General features: G+C 46.3%; 2 protein-coding genes across 3 annotated transcripts; one reads left to right on the top strand and one right to left on the bottom strand.

Moving 5' to 3' along the window:
• Positions 1-666: 666 nt before the first annotated feature.
• zgc:153169 (uncharacterized protein LOC767799 homolog) lies at positions 667-7,529 on the bottom strand. Of its 2 annotated transcripts, none has more exons than XM_049008100.1 (11): positions 7,401-7,529; positions 6,445-6,558; positions 6,128-6,266; positions 5,662-5,818; positions 5,112-5,157; positions 4,319-4,357; positions 4,147-4,235; positions 3,499-3,514; positions 2,642-2,709; positions 2,236-2,340; positions 667-1,557 (listed from the first exon to the last, which is right to left on the bottom strand). In XM_049008100.1, exons 2-11 carry the CDS (start codon positions 6,551-6,553, stop codon positions 1,429-1,431), a joined length of 897 nt encoding a protein of 298 aa, XP_048864057.1. In that variant the 5' UTR covers positions 6,554-6,558; positions 7,401-7,529; the 3' UTR covers positions 667-1,428. The 2 variants fall into 2 exon arrangements, with proteins under 2 accessions (XP_048864057.1, XP_048864056.1); XM_049008099.1 differs by lacking the exon at positions 7,401-7,529 and adding an exon at positions 7,181-7,375.
• On the top strand, positions 7,405-17,796 carry LOC125738779 (actin-related protein 2-A-like). Its single transcript, XM_049008097.1, is given in 14 exon segments — positions 7,405-7,541; positions 8,770-8,880; positions 10,014-10,028; positions 12,288-12,344; positions 12,346-12,471; positions 12,473-12,505; positions 13,058-13,130; positions 13,768-13,865; positions 13,867-13,883; positions 13,885-13,903; positions 14,018-14,167; positions 14,988-15,133; positions 15,316-15,448; positions 16,180-17,796. Coding segments are annotated over 14 exon segments (1,197 nt in total). The 5' UTR covers positions 7,405-7,493; the 3' UTR covers positions 16,351-17,796.
• The last annotated feature ends 4,235 nt before the right edge of the window (positions 17,797-22,031 follow it).

Below are 22,031 nucleotides of genomic sequence, written 5' to 3'. Positions count from 1 at the left end.
CTTCTAAAATGAGACCAAAGTATTGATGGCCATTCAAGCATATGGAACTGAAGTCAGACCATGCAACGAACGTAGTCTAAGACTGCAGGCATTAAAAGGTACCATTCAGTGATGTAGCCAAATGATATTCATGAACTTAAAGGGACAGTGCGCAGACAACCAAAGGGTCAAGTCAAAACTCCCAACAGAGTGTCCCCAAAAGGTGTTGATATCACTCCTGCATGGTATTGGTGAGTTAGCACACCAAGGGGGTGATGCAACTTGCCTCGGTACCTCCCATACCGAGTGATCAAGGACAGATCGGCTATTAGACTTAGACTTGACTTCATTGATCACCTTGTGGGTGACAATTTCATTTGTTCCAGCAGCAGGTATACAGACATAAAGTTGATAAGAAAAGATTCAGCAAGGGAAAAGGTACATAATGTATTAAATAAAAGAAATATGTACTATATAAGGAATATTAAAAGTTTACGGCAGACATGTATGATCATTTTTTGCAATGTTTTGTGTAATCCTCAAAAAAGGCAGTGTAAATGTATACTGTACAACCATACTAGACAGTTTTTCTGCATTATGAATATCACATGGATCAAATACTATCCTGTTTCCAAAAAAGTTGGGACACTGTGTAAAATGTAAATAAAAAGAGCAATGATTTGCAAATCATAATCAACCCATATTTAATTGAAAATAGAACAAAAACACCACGTCAGCTGTTGAAACAGAAATGTTATTGCTTTATGACAAATATATGCTCAATTTGAATTGAAACATTAAACATGTTTAAATGCACATAGAGCAGGAGTGCAACAGAAGCTGTGTATCATTCAGTTGGTCAATAGGATCATATTTCCGGCACTCCAAGAATTCCAAGAAGAGAAACGCATGGTAAGGGGAAGAAGACTCAGAGACTTTATGTGAGGCTCAAGAAAAATGGTGGGGGGGGGGGGGAACAACTGACAGCTGTTTCAGAATTAATACCAGGAGAATCAATACTTCAAGTGCTACAATGAGCCATTGTCTTAGGCAGAGTTCCTCTTTATGAGAGAAAGCACAGCTCAATCTCATATGACTGGGAATAAGGCAAAGGGGCCATGAATGAACAGCACGGGGTGGCTGGACCAGGACAGTCACACCCCCAGCTTAAATCAAGATAAAATAGTGTCAGTCAGTGTTTTGCACAACCTCATTAATGTCTGGCAGGAGACTTGCATGTACAATAAGATTAACTACCTAATCCGTAACATAGCATCAGTTTTTAAGTTTCACTTAAGGCTTGTCATCATAGTTCTGGGAATTGGACCCCTTTCGCGTAAAGGAAAGTGAAACTAAATGGAGGACTATGGGTTAGTTTCCTTATAAAATATCATTTATAGACGTATAATCACACAGTGTTAAATGTACGAATGTGCAAAGCTAGACGAGTCACTGTTGTTGATTTGCAGAAAGACTGACCCAGGTCACTGGATTCTGAATGCATTTCTCCACGGAAGCCATCCCGAAGTTCCAGAATGTGTATGGGAATTCCAACGAGGAGGCTGCTCCCACTTCCCCCTGCAAAAAGGCCAGACATGCACCCTGGTGTCAAGGCTGGGGACGCTTTCCCCCCCCACCTCTCAGCTCCATCCGGAGGACACCCAACCAAGAAACAAGGAAACATCTGAAGGTGGGCAGTGTGCTGCATGTGGGCATGTGATGAACGTCAAACACTGCATGAGTCATGTACTGTGTCATGCGCAAAAAGTCATTTTTGTAAATTGGTCTCAGTGTTCAAGTATATAAAACAACCACAAATCTAAGTTGGTTTGAGAATGGAATGGGTCTATCTAAAGGTCTTGGCAATGAGTCCTACCATATACATATACCATCTGTTAGCCCTGGCCTCCTCAGGATTCTCCTCCTCCCCCAGCTCCCCTTTGGGTCAATCGAGGCCCCCAGCCGGCTGGTAGCCCCCGAAGGACCCCCAGCAGGCTTGCCGTCGCCTACCATCTGCATGGCTTTCTCCAAGCCAAGTAGCCACAGACGGCCAAGAACTGGGTGATAGCCTCATGGTGTGCCTGTCACTGAGTGACAAAGGGAGAGGAATTCTTCCCTAACACCAGCTAAAACCTACCCAGCTGGTACCAAGAAACTGATCACTAAGGGTTACGGACCCAAAAAGGGCCCAATCCTCAACTCACTTCAACGAAAATACAAGCCAATAGCCAGTTGATGAAGGAGCAGAGTGAGTACCTTCATGTTCATGGCCACCAGGCCAATCTCGAAGCCTTCATCTGTGCCGAGTCTCTGAGCGATGTCCCTGAGGACAGCCTCACAGGCCTCTGCAGGTGCCCGGCCCTGTGGGCCCAGAGAGCACGTAAGCACCTGGCCACAGTAATGGTGCCTTACAGAGTCTGCCGGCTTCTGTGAAGTTCATTTACCAGCAACATACCTCCCCCATGCAGAGGGATAAAAAGGTCAAGCAAAACCTCAACCAATCATAAGCCTAGTTTCTTTCAATTTATTTTGAATTATTCCTATTTGATTATCCTATCCTACCAGTTGGTCAATAGTACCTTCCTTTCTCTTAGCGAGGCTTAGCGCTTAGCAGCGCTGGGGTGCACTTATGGAGACTGTCACACGCCAGTAGGGGTGTTACCTGCTTCATCAGCTGCACAGCATGGAAACTCGGGCAGTAGGACAGGATTTGATCCCCGTCACCTGTGGCTAATTGTGAAGGAGTAATATTAGGACAGTTAAACAAACAGAAGCCTGCTCATTCTTGTCTTTTACCTAACAAACGTAAACCAATAAGCGAGCTAGGATCAACTGGGATCAACTGGGATCAACTGGTTAAGGAATCCAATAGAGGGACTGAGAGAATCCTCCCCACTGCCTGCACTGGCTGATTTCGGTGCGAGCGACACGGGCAGCCGTGCAGTGTGCCACCTTTCCAGTGACTGCATAAAAAAGAAAATCAGAATGGTGACATTTGAGCAATCAGTTTTATATCGCTCATTTGCACGTCACGTCAATGGTATGATGTCACCGTGTGGGTCAGTGAACCTTGTGGTAGTGAGGGCCCTGACTCAAGTTTCTGAGCTAGGCTGGCTACCACTCAGAAGTATGAGATAGGCAGGGGGGAGGGGACAGATTGACCTCAGGTCGGCCCACTGGAATCCCGAGATAGGGGGAGCGGGAGGAATCAATTAAACAGCACATCTCTAACTCTGTACAGTATCAGTGCAATTAGTAAAATTAGATTTAGATTTGTATTGTTCCAAATGTCTTAATAAAAATTACAGGGCTGAAGAGTGCTTTTCTTTGTTGGCAGGGGAGTAGGCTGGGAGATAGACGTACAATTTTTGCAGGGGGGAGAGCGTGCACTGAAGGAGGAGCTCACCCAGGATACAAGCTAGAACCACCACTGATTGGCTGCTACCTGATTGGGACACGCCCTCAAGGAAGGATGTCATTGGACAGCAAGAGAGTCAAACGACAGCCATATCCACCAACCTGCTGCAGCTCCCACCTGAAACAGACAATGTGCAACTTTTAAAGCAGGACTCAGTCATCATGTGTACTACCAGTTACACACACACACACACACACACACTTATTTTGTCCTGAGATGCATATGTAGTTAGTTCTGCTGTCCCTTCTGTGCATTTTTAATTTGCTTCCAAGTTTCAAGGCTGTGAATTCAAATCAGCTGCGGGTTGTTTCTAGGTTACAGGAACAGCTCCACTAAGACCGCACTTTTTAAAAAAAATTTTGCAAGCAATTACACGTGAATGGATTTGAGAAGCTGAAATGAGTTGTTGTTTTGCCAGTACAGTGCTAATTCAGGTCTTATCAGTCTTCGTATGCATTTGATCTGTCTCTCTGCAGCTTTTCACACTTATCACCTCTCATTACGTATTTAAGAGCAGAAACCAATTACCCCTCAGATGCTATTTTTACACCATGCATGCAAGTATCATGGTAAATACACAACAGCATAAATGATGTATCATGCGCCTCATACATATATGTATTTTAATCACATACTGTCATCCTATGAAGTTATCTTCACAGTTCGTGAAATGTTCTGCAAATTTTTTTTTTGGGGGGGGGGGAAGGAATGCAAAGATAATTTTCGGGTGGGGGTGTGTGTTCACTTGCCCTTTGGTCTGCATATAGACCACAGCCTGGCAGTGGAGAGTCGCCCACCCTCCCAGGGGCCTTGAAGGGCATCCCAGAACTGGACACACCTGCAGAGCAGTATGAGGGATGTAAGATCCAGAGAGCTCTTCGAAAAATAAATGTCGGGTAGCTTCGGGGGGGGCTAACTCACCCACAGTGATGTTTCCCTTCAGATCTAGTGCAATGAGCCCTAGGATACAATAAAGGGGTGGGGGGGGTGTCAAAAAAAAGCACTTTCATCAAATGCACCGAAACAAAGTTCCTGTGCAGAACGGTGAATACCGTCTGACAGACCCGCATGGAACATTCCGGCACATACCCTGACTGGAAGAGAACAGTGGACAAATGCACTGACCGAAACTCCAAAAGGAACTACTGAAATGAACTATAGCTATGTCTTCGGCAGGAGGTTAGAAACCACCGTACGTTCTAAAATTCTGCTTCCTGTGGTTCAGAGAAGAAGAAATAAAACGTGTGAAAAGAGGATCAAATGAAACTCTTGCAAAAAAAAAGCTGTCAGGTCATTCAACTTCCCCTAAATTAATACTATTCCACTTATAAAGGTCTTAATTAGCCTTAGGAAACCAAAGCATATGATAAGTATCAGGATGTTAATGTAGCCTACCTAGTTAATACAGCATTGCTAGACATATTGGGCCCCACAGTACAGACCAATCCAGTTATTTTCTAAATTTTCTAGGCCCCCTGTCACCCAGGGGCCCTTGGAATCGTTCTAACTTTCCCCCGCCTGTGACTCACACATCACTACAACGATGGCGAGCAAGCAGAAGCCGGCTTCTGAGATGCACGCAGCGCCCTCGTGTGAAAAACAGGCTTCACCGCACGTGCACTCATTCAGTTACGTCCGGCTGTGAAAAACTGCATGTGACAGACACGTCCAGGACAAGAAGGAACACACGCAGTTATACGGATTACATTCTCACCCAGAGTGTCATGTCCAGGGACGCTTTTCCGCTTTTGAAGAAATTCCTAGAAGCAATAAAAATCAGAGGCTCTGTTTCATACAACTATGTAATATATACTTCTTTATTCTCTGCAAACTGACAACCTTCTGTCCGAGTCTTTATTACCTTTCTCACACCGCATAAACTGTATTCGGAAGTTAGAAAATACTTTATTAAATGTTGCTGCGTGAAAATGAATTATTAGTGCCTATTAAAAGCACATTTAACGAGGACCCAAAACATTGCACAGTCTCATAACCGATTTTCATCCTTTATTATTTCCTCATGTGGAAACGAGTAAAACACCAGGTTAAAAACAAAAGCACGTAGGGAATTTTACTGCAACAGATACATGGCATCGTTCAACCCGAGAAATTGTATACAAATTAGTCAACCCATTGAATGTGTTGGTAGAAAACTTGAATGGAAGTGGGTTCATGTCTGGGAATATCAGGAGAGGTCTTGGTGTTGCTTTTATGTCATTATTAATTATGTTACGATGATGTGTAAACTGGCAATAGTAACGCACCAGGTAAGCAGCGGCCGTGGGCGCGCTCAGCATGTGACTGTCAGGCTCCAGGGAAAATCCTCGTTCCTGGGCGAATGCAGAGGCTCCCTCCCCGACCAGCATGCTGTGCAGGCTGCCATCCAACACCCGGCGTGCCACGCGGATGGGGGTCCCCACTCTGGTGCGCGCACACACGAGACGATCGTCACCACTCGAGGACGCTCGTTCACATTCCTGGAAATTACTGCTAAAGAACCCTTTACCAAAACCAAATTTGCTTTTTAAAAACTTCTAGCTGCATAAATGGGCCAGGTGTTAACTTGTGAACTATTTAATTAATTGACTTACATGGATATTACACATAATAGCCTAATGAGTTTTCATAATAATCATCTGACAAAAATATTTTCTACTCGTGTGAAACAATTAACAAGAAATATAAGAATGTTAATGAGCCTAGAAATAATGCATATGCACGATGTTTTACCCTCGTAAAGCCGCGACTGCACCAAAACGCCCAGGCTGGCCCTCCATGATTGCCGCGTCGCACTCCAACACGCCGGCACTGTTCGGGAAGCCACCCCGTCCCACGACGAAGCGCCCGGTCTCCAGGTCATCCTCCACCTCTGGCCGAAAACGTTTTTGCTATATCAAGACTATTTGCTATATAACTTTACCCATGCCGTAGCTGGCGTGGTCAGGATCCCACCCGTTCCCATGCTTAAAACTTAGCGATACGAAACCCCAGAAAAGTAGCTTTACCATGCAGTATGGCCGCACCGTGAAGGGAGGGCTTCGACCCACCTGCCATAGCCTCTTCTACAGCGTCGGTGGCATGCTCTCCGGCCGATATCATCCGCTGCATCTTCTCCACCGCAGACTGAGAGAAAGCCCACGTACCTATCGCTGCCATCCCTTCTGTATATCGTTATTATAAACGATTAAAGGAGTCCATTAATTACCGTGCAGAAATATTTCTGCAACGGTATTGGTTTAAGTTAAAGAATCATGTTAGGTTATGGCAAGGCAATTACTTTAAAAGACATAAAAATGATTCGGACTTTTTAATTTTAATAAAATGTGTAGAGTTCAAATTTATAAAATCTAATTTCAAAGCAAATTTCCAAATAAATATATACGTAGATTTCTAAGCTTGGGGCATTGCATATTGCTAACTGACTGCAGGGCCTATGTATAATGTGTATGAAATAACACAAATGAGTATGTACAATGCTTTATGAATAATCTTGGGATTGAAGCACCTTCACCAATGCACTTAAATGGTTTTTAAGATATTGTGGATAAAAGAGTCACATTCGATGAAGCTCGAATAACAGCTATTAAGCATAATAAAGGGCTGACCTGGAACGAAAATCATAATTTATAATGTTAAAGACTGAAAACGAATACTGTAAATCACATCAAAGTGCAATAAGCATCACTGTTTAAAGAACAAATGTGGCAAAACACACAACACGATTCTTTAAAAGCTCCAATAATATCCAGCGTATACCCCAAACTTCCCCAACTAGACACCTACCTATATATTTTTTGCTCATTCAAAGAAAGCACGTCGGATAACTTGAGGCCCACGTTATGATTGGATTATTCTGGGTGTCATTCAAATCGCGTGTCAAATGAAAGGCGCCGCTATAAACGTGACCTGTGTGCGTGACGACTGATTGGGGGATGCTTTACTTCCGTGCGCCTCTGTATAGGTGGGATATAATGGCGTAGGTGAGATCACGTTTCATACATACCGGAAGAAACCCTTTGCGGGAGCTGTAGCGGCGATTTCCGGCTTGCCGAAGAAAGTTAAGCAGGAGTGGTCTTCAGGTTCTGGGTTTTGAAAAATGGACAATAAGGGAAGGAAAGTGGTGGTTTGTGACAATGGAACCGGGGTATGTCTAAGGCCAAATTGCATTCTGTCATAGATTTTTGTTCATCGGAGTTGTAAACCTTCAAGAACATATTGCGAGAATAGATTAGCCTGAAACAGGAAGTAAAAAGTGCCTAAATGGGTGGGCAGGCAAAGGAATGTGTGTCTGTCAGCTTGTCATATTCTCCAAAGGCATTAAGTATATTACGTGGATCTAGAGCTCGGAATTCATGATATTTAGGAAAACCGTAATACAGTTTCCATCGCGCGGCAATCCAGTGAATCCACTGCTTTCTTGCAGCACCAGTTCGCGCTCGCACTCTGCATTCTCTTCTAGTGTAGTCATTGCTTACAAAGCTCTGCGCAGCCAGCACCTTCTGACAGAGCTCCACGTTAGCAGGTAAAAGGAAACAAAAGAAATTTGGTGCCTCAGAATGATCAGTAACTTTGCAGCACCTAGCGTGCTTCTTTCATTACTAGACATATTCCACAACTGAAAAACTTTACTCGGTTGAATGGGGGAAAAGAAGTAATACATACCGAACAGCTTGTCGATCAGGACAGTGCATCGGATGGTAGTAAGGATCCGCCCAGCCGTCAACATCTGTGCAGGCGCTCAGTTTAAAATCCTGCAACGACACTGGCTGACGTGTGGGTTATTTTCTTTTTGCTGTTGTAGTCTATTATTATCTTCCGATGTTTAAAGTGCTTTTAATATTTAAAGATATAACGATCGTAGCGGTTGACCGTATTGCATTAAAGTGCATATACTATTTTACCAACTGTTTCCGCCATTGAGCTTGTTCTTGACGTTTGTTTTAGCTTCCTTGTTGTTAGAATATACTGAACTGTCAGCATAAATGGATGGAGGTATTGCCGTGTTGGCTGTCTTTAGACCGATCCTGCCTGAAATTACGTCAGTAGAGCACATAGTTCTTGTTTGTCATGTCTGAGATGAATCCCTATCTTTAACCTTAACTTTACTTTCAGCAGCTAGGTAAGGCCTTTCTGGTCATTATCAAAGTTTAAATGTTTCTGTGTTTAGGCTAAAACGGATAAACGGATTACAGCGAGGTCCGTGAAGGTGATATGTTTGAGGCCTTTCTTGAGGCCTATGTTCGTTCTTCTGCGGTTGCCCCACGGTGGTTATCCTTAACGCCTAGGCCTCCCAGATGCATGTCCAGGTGTTTGTGCTCTATTTCCTGTTAACACCAATGCCCACTGCCACCCCCGTCTGTCCCTCTCCTCAGTTTGTGAAGTGTGGCTATGCTGGCTCCAATTTCCCCGAGCACATCTTCCCAGCGCTGGTGGGACGGCCGATCATCCGCTCTACCGCCAAAGTGGGCAACATCGAGATTAAGGTACAGCGCCCCCTACAAGTAGTCGCTTGCTACTTGCCTCGGCTACTTCTTTTTCTTTGGTATTTTTTATTTTTTTCCTTTCATGTGGCAAAACCACAACTTCCAGAATGTTCCTCCAGAACTCAAGTATTGCCATGAGATATTGTTAGAGCTTCACTTTGGTGACTTGACTGTGAATGACACGTTCATTTGTAATGCATGCAACTGCAAATGACTACTGTGCCATAATTTTTTGGCTGTAGGGTTTAAAAAATGAAAGCAGAGAATCTGCACTCCGTTAAACAAGACTGCGGCCTATAAGAAGGGCTTTAATCTAAGCGGGTCATTCAGAAGGTGTTTTTTTTTTTTTGTAACTCCATAGCGTAGAAATGGGTAATTGACTGAATCAGGCAGGTTTTCACACCCAGCTTCATTATATCAAAGCTGAACTGGGTGTGGGAAGAAGAATGAGAAGGAAATAGGTTAACAAACAGGAAAAAAAAGTATGTAGTGTAGCAACATTATCAGGTAACTGCCAGGTCTCGGCTTCAAACAGGGCCGGCTGCCCAATAAGCCAAGGAGCCGAGCTTCCTTTTGCGTTCCCATCTGAGGAACAGTTACCAAGCCGACCGGCTCTAGGGAAAAGGGAATCGCCGAAAAACAAACCTTAAGGTTCGGCATTGGGAGGTACCTGCGTAGGGATTTCATATCATTGTTGCGTTTGTCTTCAGTCCGCCGCTCTTTATCTTAATGGCTTCTCTCAGGTAGGCCTTTCCAAAACATTCCGGATTATTAAACGTCCCTTTTTTTTTTTCGGTGTCGCACCTCCGATTTTAAAGAGACTTGGGCAGACAAGTATGGTGCTTCTGTGAATAATGAGTTCCAGTGACGGAGAGGAATACAAAATTCCCATACTTGTGTTATTTGTGTTTCCAGTCACTTTTATCTCAAAACGACTTACACGGCTTTTGAAAAGACCCATATGTACAGCTGTGTGACTGATATTACACGATACAGCAGACGTTTCTGTTGTGGGATTCTAAGCCAGGATGTGCTGGGTCACATCATCGCTTGGTTTCCCACTCTCCCTACCCCGTCCGTGACATCCCTGTTCCTCTTCTCCTTCTCTGTCTCCCGTCGGCCGTTTGAGGTAGAATAGCAAAAAGATGGTAAGTGTGAATTGTTCTGTGTGTGTGTGTATGGTCTCCACCCTCGCCCCTGTCTGCGTGGGGACAGGAACCTGCCTGGCTTTAATAAGACCTCCACTTCTGTTTTCCTTTTATTATAACGATGCCTTTATTTTACCGTGTGCAAAATTTGTCTTGACTAGAGAATGCCATCTGTCCCTGAGTGTCAAACTGTATTTTGGGTTTTGCAGCGTTATTTTTTTGGGCCTGGCTGAACTTTACTTAACCCTGGACTTGTGGGAAGATTGACACTCGATTGGGGTGGGGCAAGGCGGGGGGGGGGGGCACAACCAGCAGTGGCATAGGCCTTGTATCCGGGGAGAAGAGACATGTCAGGGTTACACGATCCCTTATTCGGTGCCTTAATTTGGCTTTGTGGAAGCCGAGACGAGTGTGGAAGTTGATGATCGAGGGAAGGTATGCAAATAATAATAGCAGCGGCAGATCTGCCTTGCATCCAGTACTGCGACAGACGAGGATGTTCAATATGGATGGATTATTAAGGGTATCGTTAATCATGTAGCGTCTTAAGGGACTGTAATGTTTCAGATGCTGTGAGTCTTAGAAATACAGGTTGGAAAGGTTGAGGGAAAATGAAGTAGTGAAATGTAAGGTGACTCAAAAGCCATCTTAATAAATTGTGTTAAAATCGATTAAAATTTTGGTATGTAAGCTCATTCTATAGTGCCCTTCTGATAAAATGTCTTCGGAGATGAACTAGTGCTCTGGGCAGTAAAAACCAATAACCATATAACAAAAACCATTATAAGGCTGGATCGATGTCCTCTAGTTTCTTTTTATCAACGATCGACTGCATTTTAAACAAGTTGAATTAATTTGGTTAATATAATCTGGTGTCTTTGCCTAGATAGGTACTGAAGTCCAGGCTAAATTTGATAAAGTACATGAGTATTTTCATCTTTATCACACAGACAGGAAAAGGCCGAATTTGAAGTATGTTCATTGTGAAAAGATGATTCTTTTAACTCCTGTGTTAGTAGTTGCTGATGTTAGTCATTTATAACTTGAAGACGGACATCCAGGTGCGGATTTCCTGCGTCATAGTCGCTATGCAGTGAGACTACTCAGGGTGCAGAGCTTCGGCTTTGAAAGTAACCATCGCGAGTTAGCAGATGAGTCCGTTCCCTGCATTCCTGAGCGCAGAAGAGCTTGGCAATTAGTCAGCAAGTCAGATCGTGCGTGTAAATGTTTGGACAGAACAAAAATGTGGAATATCTTTTGTTGGGGTGCTTTGAAAACCACTGACACAGTCAGTGATACATTTCAGACACAAGAGGCGGTCGTGGAGTGTTTTTTAAGGTACAACTGGATGTGAAATTTGTAAGTGGAGTACAACTGCTGTCAGACGCACCCATATATGTGCCATTTGTGTATGGTGGGGGGGGGGGGGGGGGGGGGGGGGGGGAATTAACTGCATCCCAAAATTGCAAAGGAGTGGCTTAACGTTTTGGAGACTAAATCTAACAGTGTACAGGCACCCTCTGCCTGTATGCATGCTGGGTAGGGTGATCTGCTCTTGTCCGCCTTCGTTAGCGGCCTGGGATAGTCCTGTTGTCACCTCAGCAGAGAGCGGGCAAAGAGCGTGACTGGGGCACAGCGAAGTACCTGTCCTGCCAGCCAGTCCTATTACCAAGCAATTTGGCACAAGTGATGGCCACTGGCAGTGTGGACTGCTACGCTGTGTACATCTCTGTCGAGTAAACGTTTACCGTATTTGATATGGGTCGACTGTATGTGTCTGCCGTGACCTCAGAGGGAGAAAAACAACAGTTTCTGCATATTATGGTAGCCATACTGCTCACGCCTCCATTTGTAATATGCAAACATTCCTGGTTGGACAGTTTACTTCTCACCAGTGTCGCCTTCAACAATGCAACAAGGTAACTGCTCTTACGAATGAAAGCATGACTCCATCCCCCCCATTGTCATCCTCTAACAGTCACTGACAGCTTGTCCAGAGTAGTCAAGCTGTGGCTGGTTACTGGTAAACAGTGACCTGTGTTTGCTCTTCAGTGACGATGGGTGAGCATGTGAAATGGCCGTTTAACAGAGATCAAGAACGTCTTTGAAATTTCACTGGACTTGCTCCTTGTGAAATGACAGTCTTCGCGTTTCCCATCTTGCTCTTCTGTGGCATATTGAGACCATTTGTCTGGTGGTCTTGGAGCAGTTGGGGTTAAGTGGATTGCTCAGGGTAACATATGACCTCTGGTGTCCCAGGACTTGATGGTGGGGGAAGAGGCAAGTGAGCTGCGGTCCATGCTGGAGGTGAACTACCCCCATGGAGAACGGCATCGTGCGGAACTGGGACGACATGAAGCACCTGTGGGACTACACATTCGGGCCCGAGAAGCTCAACATTGACTCGCGCAACTGCAAGATCCTCCTCACAGAGCCGCCCATGAAACCCCACCAAGAACAGGGAGAAGATCATTGAGGTGAGTCCTACCTGTATGAAAAATGAGGATTACGTTTTGTAGCTCTATAACAGCAGAGTTCAGCTGAATACCTTAGAGGTCAACATGGTTAAAGGCGATGAGAGCTGCAGTGTTTCCATGCATGTGAGTAGTGTTGAAAGACAATGTCAGGAGGTTCTAATATTTGCATCCATGTACATCTCCTGGTCTCCTGGTCTTGTGTCCTCTTCCCCCTACCGTGCTGGTAGGGTCTCCAACCATGTCTGATGGCGAGACATAATTTCCCGTTCATTTATTTCCTGGTTGGGTTTCTGCATCTAACTCGCATCACCCATGTGACAAGCCAGTCTTTCACTTGCGCCCCACACACACTTCTGAATGATTGATAATGGTTTTGGGGAGGAGTGGGGGGAAGGGTGCGACTCTCTTTGCACTCCTGGTGTGTCCTTCTCGGCCATCTTTGTTAGGGGCGCCTCGGAGACCAAATTGCATCATGGTAAACGGAAGTAACCTGCTACTTTCGTGTGCCATTTGCTTAGCTGTCTACCCCCCCCCCCCCCAATTTTCTCCCAGGTCATGTTTGAGACCTATCAGTTCTCAGGGGTTTACATTGCAATCCAGGCAGTGCTGACGCTCTATGCGCAAGGTGAGTAACCTGACGTCATCCTCACCAACCATGTTGATTTCCTGCTGACAAACTTTCTCCTTGCGGTGATTTGATTAAATTAATTTCACTTGCAGCATTTCATGTTTTATACAAGTTTAAAGGTGCTGTTAGACTGATGCTCTAATTATTTCTCATTTTACTTTATTTTTTCTGCAGTGCACTGTTTACAAGTCACTGCAGCACGTCAGCGTAGGAGCAGGTGAAGTTCACCTAGCATAAAATCTATCTGAAACAAAATACATATTATGTAGCCAAATGGACTCTTTGTGTGGATGGTTCCATTTGACAAACCCGGACAGTTTCATAGTAGTTCACTAACATGGCAGGTTTGGTTAAGCTCAATCGGCGTCACTGAGATGCGTCAAGGCCGAAGCATCTCTCTGATATGGACGCGTGCGGTGGGTTGAGATGCCCTGTGTTGTTGTCGTGGTTTTGGCTCAACTGTCGAGCACAAAAAGCTGATAATTTGGTGCAGATGGCTAAGTGAGCTGTCTTTGGGAACATGCTGACCTGCCATGTGGTCAGTAATGGTCGAGGAGCAGGGGGTGCTGGCGGGGAGGTCTGGCTAGTGGGGGCTGCCCTGCGGTGCTTCAGCGTGCCATCGTCCCATTTCCAGGTCTACTGACCGGTGTGGTTGTGGACTCCGGCGATGGTGTAACTCACATCTGCCCCGTTTACGAGGGCTTCTCCCTGCCTCACTTGACCCGGCGGCTGGGACATCGCTGGAAGGGATAACCCGCTACTTGATCAAGGTGCCCGTTCTCTCCTCCTCCTCCTGTACTCGTCCGTCCTGCCCGCCAACCATCTCGTCTGGCGTGGAATCTCTCCGAAGCGGCCGTCGAAGCTCACCCCTCTCTCCTTCGTAGCTGTTGTTGCTGAGGGGCTACGCCTTCAACCACTCGGCCGACTTTGAGACGGTGCGCATGATGAAGGAGAAGCTCTGCTACGTGGGCTACAACATCGAGCAAGAGCAGAAGCTGGCGCTGGAGACCACAGTGCTGGTGGAATCTTACACGGTTGGTCTAGAACAACGTCCATCCCCAACAGCATGCAGAAAATCTTTTAAATAAACTGAGTGGAGGATCCGTTTCATAACCTTCTTAAGCTTGTGTGTAGGGTACAGTTCTAATGATTTCGGAATCCCCACCTCCCATTGGGTGTGGCTTGACCTTTGACAGCCAGTGACCCCGTGACCCCTCCTCAGTGTGCTTTTCTTTCCAAGGTGGGGAAAAAAGGGTCCAACAAGGGCAGCCCTATAGCAGGCAGGCAGGCTAAGCGGCACGTCGCATCATTTCCTGCACGCCCGCAGTCCTGCATGCCCTGACCCCGATTTCAGTTTCCGACCCCGGACTTCAGACGTCCAGCCGTCAATGGGCTCTTTATGCCCTCCCACGCCATGTTTCCGGCACTTTCTTCGGTGTGCGTTCAGTCATTATCGTCGTTGCTGGCCAAAAGACCTAGTGGTTTCACGCCACAGAGAGAGCATTATGAGGCCTGCACAGTTATTGACTTGTGCAAAATACACACTTTTTATCTGTTCGTACAGTGAGTTATTGGTGAAAGAATACAGATTAATAAACTTCTAAAGAATGCAACAGTAGAGTCTTTTGTCGGATTTGATCTTTTTAGCTTGGACCTAAATTTGGGCCTTTAATTACTATGACCCCAACTGGGCACACTTGGTCCGTTTCGTTGAGTAATGAGCCCTTGGTTTCCGTTCCCTGAGGCCCTGTAATGTGAGCTCGGTTATCGAATTCGTGTTGCATAACGAGCTCCTCTACACTGATCTCCCTGCACTCTCCTTCATGTGATCCGTTTGCTCTGCTACCCCCTAAGCTCCCTGACGGGAGGGTCATCAAGGTCGGCGGCGAGAGGTTCGAGGCGCCCGAGGCCCTCTTCCAGCCCCACCTCATCAACGTAGAGGGTGTGGGTGTGGCCGAGTTGCTCTTCAACACCATCCAGGCGGCGGACATCGACACCAGGTGATTTCCCCCCCCCCCCCCCCCCCCCTCTTGTGGTTCACTGGGACATTGTCTGTTACCCAGTTAGCTGTGTGTGGGCCTGTGTGCTTGTGAAGTTGTGTTTGTGTTTCGGCAGCCCGTGTGTGTAAGATTGCACTATGTAAGAGGGTGACCATGTCTCCCACCTCCTCTCTCACTTGCAGGGCGGAGTTCTACAAACACATCGTGCTGTCAGGTGGCTCCACTATGTACCCTGGACTTCCTTCACGGCTGGAGCGTGAGCTAAAGCAGCTCTACTTGGAGCGCGTGCTGAAGGGTGACGTGGACAAGCTGTCGGTGAGTTAGGCCTCTCTGCCGACATACAGTGGAGTTTAGCGTGTCGGCAAGCTGCAGTGTGGACCTCTGGCCAGCAGATGGAGACAAAGTTTTGGCAGTCTGGTATAGAGAAAAGAACAACCCTGTTGCTTTACGCACATGTGCTCCGCAGGCGTACAAGGATCTGGCATGAATTTAAAGCGTGCTGGGGCGCACGTGTTGCGTGGGGGGAGGACAGTCCCATGTCTCTGTACCCAAAATCTGGCCAGGGGGACCTCACATTAGCCTTGGTGCCTGGGTCCTTTGAATTGTTAGAAACTGCTGTATTAATGGGAAATTAATGCGTATTAATGTCGAGGAACTTGAATGCTAAGTGACTAATCGGTGCCTTGTTTAAGCCAGTAGAAGCCCTGTGGGCGTCGGGCTAAAAGGCCTTTTGAGGAATGGCTGTCCCTGTTATATTTGCACTGGATAATCCAACCTTTTGGCCAGTTTGACTTTTTATTTGGGCAAACCTAAGGGGTATTTAAAGCTTCTTTGAGATCAGACACTGTAAAATTGCAGAATTGCCCTCTTTGTTGACAGAATAATATGGTGTCTTTTAATCGCCGTTTTCCTCTGGCGTTATCGTGGGACTTGGATAAATCTTTTTCCATTGTGTCCATGCCACTCTCTCCCCCCCCCCACCCTGCCCCCGCACTCGGCACGTGTGCGCTTGTGTATTCGCGTGCCCACCCCACCCCCCCTTACAGAAATTCAAGATCCGAATCGAGGACCCCCCTCGCCGCAAGCACATGGTGTTCTTGGGGGGAGCGGTACTGGCTGACATCATGAAGGACAAGGACAACTTCTGGCTCACACGAGAGGAGTACCAGGAGAAGGGCGTGCGGGTGCTGGAGAAGCTGGGAGTCACGGTCAGATAAGCCCTGACCTGCTCCCTCACACCCCCCCCCCCCCCCCCCCCCCCCCCCCACACACACAGAGACACACACGCACACATACGACACCACCAATGGTACACCCGTCTGTTTGTGTTCAATTACTTTTTTTATATATATATATATATATATATAAACTGCTTTTTTTTTATCGCCTATAGAATCACTCGTCTGTCAGTTTGAGGTAGTGAGGCCCGGGGGGGGGTTGGATGAGTTTGGTTCTGTGGGGGTGGAGGGGTGGAGTCCTTGTGAAGGTTTTCCTGGGAAAGTTTCTATTTTCTGCCACATAGCCATTTCTGAATTCGACCGCCAAACATTTCACCATCATTATTCCTGGCCTTGCCTGGTCTGAACTGGGCACGCTCGTCATTCGGCCCCACCCTGCCGTGTGTGTGTGTGCGCGCGTGTGTGTGTGTGCACGTGCGTGTTTTTAAGTCCCAGTCAAGACTTTGACTGTCTCACTATTATCATCGTCATCAGTCTCCCACTGAGTTCATGGCAGCCGAGAGTGTAGCAGGGGGCTCGTTATGAGGGGGGACACACACAACTTAATCATTTAAATGAAGCCAAATTAAATAACGGTAGGGGTACACGTGCCCTCCTGCTCCTCCTGCCTCCTATAGCACTGGCGGCTGCAGGAGGTGTGCATACTCCACATGGCCATCAATGAGTGGGTGGGCAAGGCTTCGCTGGGGATTGGGTTTACTTGGCATTTGGGGTCTGGGGTGTGTGGGTTGCAGGTAGATTGTGTTTGGGTGGTTGTGGTCAGAGTTAAGGCCGACGCTCACTGGAATCAACTGGAACCTTTTGGTTTAAAAAAAAAAAAAAAATCCCAATTTCCACTCAGGTTAAAAAAAAGTGTCGATCAATTGCTGTGAGGACAGTTACTTTTCGTGAAAAGTTTATTTTTTAATAGGTGGTGTGGGGAGGGGGGTTTTTTTTTTTTTGGTCAAATTTTTATTTTATCATTCTGAATAATCTGGAGTAGACCTCTAGGATGTGTCAGTCTGTATTGTCGTCACCACCATTTCCACGTGGAGGTTCGCACTGCCGTTTCTAAATGATAATAAAGAGGATTCGGAAAAAAGGGGGGGGGGTGTGAGGGGGGTGGGCACTCTGCCTTTATTCTCCACCCCCTCTGAGGTTAATCATAGGGCCTTGGGGGTGTAATGAGCTTAGTGCCATTGGACGTGGAGAGGTTGTGTAAGCTGGTATTTACGTTTGGCTCTGATACACACAGAAGGCCTACATGTGCGGTATATATAATCATTTTTTATTTCCCTCCACCCCCCCCCCCCCCCCCCCCGAACATAAATGTTCATCCAGTACCAAGGGCAGTTGTTTTCACTGGAGGTTTTATTTTCCCCCCTCCCTTCCCTGTCATACCATAACTGCCTACCACTGATTTAAATAAAGCAAAGTGATTTATAACGCTGCGTCTGATTATTGAGTGGGTTGGGTCCTGCTGTGATTCGCGTTACAGGTGAGGGTCTCGCGGTTGTATTTCGAGTGCGAGCACTAGCCACAGTGGGTGAAACAAACGTTGACGTCTCATGATTTAAATTTTTATTTATTTATTTATTTATTTTACCTTGAAGAGAGTTACAATAGCCCTTGTTATGTGTCAGTCAAAGCGGCTGTGTCCTGCAGAGAGGATTTGGCGATGTGGTCCACAGACCGCTGACTTGGCTAACCTTCTGTCGGACGGGCGAGACGCCCTCCCCTCAGCGTGGTAGAGTGACACCTACAGGACCACGCATGGAACTGAAGAGGCTGTCTACCTAGCGTGATGTGTGGCTTTACATAGCCTACAGCGTGTAAGAGAAGTGGACTTCATCCCTTTCAAGTTTGTGTGGGATTATTAGCCATTGCGAATGGAGAAAATAAGGGATGTTTTTCCTTCTCACTGATTTTGGGTCTTTATTCCTGTGCTGGGAGGTGAAAGGCTGTTTTCATGTCTATCCTGCCAGATGCTCTCAACTGATAGTAATTCTACAGCGAAAATGCAATTAGAATATAGCATAGTAGCGAAGTGCATTCACTTGTTTATTATGGGAATGCTGTTAATGTATCTCTTTTTCAAAATGGCTCCAGCTCTTTCTTACAAGTACCCCGGCCTCCTCCCACCATCCAAAGGTATGTTCTTTAGTGTGTGTGGTGGACAGGGCCTGAGCCTGAGCCCTGTTCTCCCTGGGATCGGCCCCAGATTGTCGCCATGCTAGTCAGACGGATGGCGATGAGTGGTGGATAGAACATTCAGATGCAGGTGTCCTCCTTTAAAGATGGATTGTACTTACGAGCAGCACCTTTAATGTGCGGTAGAAGGAAGCAGGAGGCCTGTTTCTGCCAGCCTCTGAGTTCATCCTCTGGTGCTAATTAATGCGCACCTGCTAAAGGAAGCACTGCATTCAGGTCTGTCTCAGGGCCAAAGAAAAATGCGCAAATTGTGCCTATACCAGGGAAACTGAGGGTTTCAACACTGGAATTTTAATCCAAACATTGCTTGAAATATTAATACATCAATTTCCATGTGTCATTATGACTGAATTAGTATTTAATAGAGGTTTTAATACCGTAGACATTACGTTTAAAAACAAACTGGCCCCAAGGAGCAATGTTGATTATTTACCTCGTCTGTCCTCTGATAAAATTTATTCAGGCTGTGTAAATTTGCATATGCTGGCTGAAAACGGTCGGCTCTTATTGTATTGAACAGAAGCTCACGATAGAGTCAGGCACCTGCTGTCAGCAAGTCATTGTTAATGCAGCCTGGGCTGGGAAGCTGTTATGCAGTGGTCTGTTTAGGACCCCCCCCCCGCTGATATAACTTTGAGAAAGGTTCTTCACCTGAATTGCTTTAATAAAAATATCCAGGTATATACATGGGTACAGTTGAATGCTATGTACCTTTAAATGATTAAAATCTGCTAAAGGAATACAAGAAAATGATGATGGCCGTGTGTTAAATCAAAGTGGCCAAGCAGCGTAAGAATGTGAAATTGTAGATTGTGAAAGCAGATGCGAGATGTCCACAGGAGCGATTTGGATTCTGAGTGACACAATGCTAACAGTGTCTTGAACATGGCCTTCACTGTGGAGCCCAAAAAAAAAAGAAAATCCCTTTGTGACTTGCCCCGTCTCCATAGCAACAGCACAAATGGAATCATTGCTTGCGAGGACCCTTGAGGCTGCCCACCTGAGCTGCCTGTCTTAACTTTTTTTTTTTTTTTTTAACATTGTCGAACATATACATCGATGCGATGCCTTTCCCTCCATGAGCTGATGTGCATGGGCTGCTAATTTGTGGAGCCACGAGCCACAGGACGGCCAGTCTTATCCACAAAGGGCCAGCGTGTATGAAGGTTTTTGGGATAACCTTCAGGTCAGCTGTAAAAACCAGGTGTAAAGACTCTTCTGTCAATCAATCCTCTAATTAGGAAGTTGCAGCGAAAACCCGCAAACACACCGGCCCTTTCTGGATAAGATTGGCCTTATGAGGAGGGATGTGATCAGTTGGGTGGAAGAGAAAGCAGAGGGGTGACACTGGCCCAGATGTATAATGGGGGTGGGGTGGGGGGCATCTTCGAAGCCCACTGGGACGCCATAAAATGCTTAGCGGACGGGCACACTTGGACACATTCGTTGGCACTTAAGCAGCCTTGCTTTCCAGTTGTTCTTGGATTTTCTGCCTTGTGCCCCGTGGGATGCTGGGAGATTCCAGGCGAGGCCCCAATTCCAGCGTTAACTCCACTCTCACTGCATTAATCCAGGGCCGAGCACGATGCTTTTTCTGTCTGTTATACACATGGGTGCGGTGACCCATGCCAGGCCGGGTAACAGGGCCAGGGAGACACCGGGCATAGAGCAGGCCTCGGGCTGGACGTCACGGCTTAGTCAGACGATAACCACAGCTGGGGGAAGCTGAGAGACTCTCGCATCCAAGAATCATCGGAGAATGTCTGTGGATTAAAAATAGCTGTTGGTGAGGGAGCCGCGGCTTCCAGGCTGCCGTTGCTCTTGGCCCAATGGCGGCTGTGTATTTTAACAGCCCCGTCTGTCGGACCGCGGCCACTTCTCCAATATCACTATCAGCGTGGGAGTTGTGTGCGTAAGTACGTGTGTAGTATATTGTGGGGACCAAATGTCCCCAAAATGTGATAAAAAAACCTGCTACTGTGATGTTGTGGGGACCATATTTTCAGTTCCAAAAAGGGGAAACTTGATTTTCTAAAAATCTGTGACTGCAAACAAAAAACTAAAAATGCCAGGAGTTTGGTTACTTATGGTTATGGTTAGGGCTGGGTAGGGGTTAAGGTCGTCATGTTGGGATTAGAGCTTTCCCGTTAGAAATGAATGGAATTTCCCCAAAAAGATATGAGTACAGGTGTGTGTGTGTGTGTCCAGCATCACAAGGACAAATTTTAGGGTAGTGCTCCAGCAACAATAATGAAAAAATAAACGAAAAATGCCACAGAACAAATTATATATATTTTTTTTACCACTTAACTAAAGCTGTAAACTTTTTTCTTATCAACGTTGAACTTCATTTTGAAGAGGAATGAGGGTTGAGGATCATTAATTACGTTAAACTGGGAAGTCCTTACAGATAAAATCACAAATGTCTTTCTGTGTTTTCTTGAATTTGTGTGTGTGTGTGGGGGCTGAGTAGGTACTGCCCCACCCAGGAAGCCACCATAGACACACAGTCCTGAAGAAGGACTGCAATTACATGGGAGATTTTTAAGTGCACACCCCCTCCCCCCACTGCCGCCCTTAGGGGGTCTGGTTGTAAAGGAAGGAAGGAAGTCATTTTGAAGTATAAACAGCCGGCCTCAGGGAAGGAGGGGGAGGGAGAGAAGGTGGAGAACAAAAAAAACTCCTGCAGATGGTTTTAGAGCGAGGAAAAGGAGAAGAGGAGATTGTGGAAACACTGGACCTGCTTCAGGAAGGAATCTTATCTGATGTGACCCAGAACTGAAAATAGTCGCCGTTCTGCAGCCGTCACCTGACTCGGGACGTGCGAAAGGACGACTCTGGAAGTTTCCAAAGCGCCAGAAAATGTCCTCCCATTCCTGTGAAATCCTGCCGGGAATCCTCCTCGAAGCGGCGCACCGCCGGCTTCACCGTCATCCGTGGTTCTGCCGGCGACGCGGACCCATCCAAACCAGTCCCTGCACAGAACCTCGCTGCCTGCCAAGGCCCAAAATGAGAGCAGACGCCCGTTTACAGTAAATTCGAGGCCAGCGGAGATGATTGATGCCGTCTGGCCTTCGAGGGACCGGCTGATAAAATATGGAGATTAAAATTAAAAAAAGAGAAGCCAAAAGGGTTAGAGGTGGGTGGAAAGGAAAAGAAAAGGCCACCTGATGTTGGCGTGCAACAGTCTGGCCAACAGCAGATCATTACGTTTTCAAGAGTGGCAGTACTGAGAGAGGGAGGGAGAAATTAGCAAGAAAGGGAGACCGTAAAAAAACACTGGTATAAAATGGGCTCAGTTACCTTTGCTTTCCCCACAGGACTGGAGGAGGAGGGGTGGGAAGGAGAGTGTCGTCCAATGAGTGGCAGGCCTGACAGGCAAACAACCAATCACATCAACCCCTAATCAAATGCTCTGAATAATTATTTAGTGTTTTACTAATTACAGTACACTATATTTCCTTAGCAGA

The sequence above is a fragment of the Brienomyrus brachyistius genome, chromosome 3, assembly GCF_023856365.1.
Source record: "Brienomyrus brachyistius isolate T26 chromosome 3, BBRACH_0.4, whole genome shotgun sequence".
Classification (NCBI taxonomy): Eukaryota; Metazoa; Chordata; class Actinopteri; order Osteoglossiformes; family Mormyridae; genus Brienomyrus; species Brienomyrus brachyistius.
Note: the sequence above shows the minus strand (reverse complement) of the source record. Positions and strands in the feature narration are given on the sequence as shown.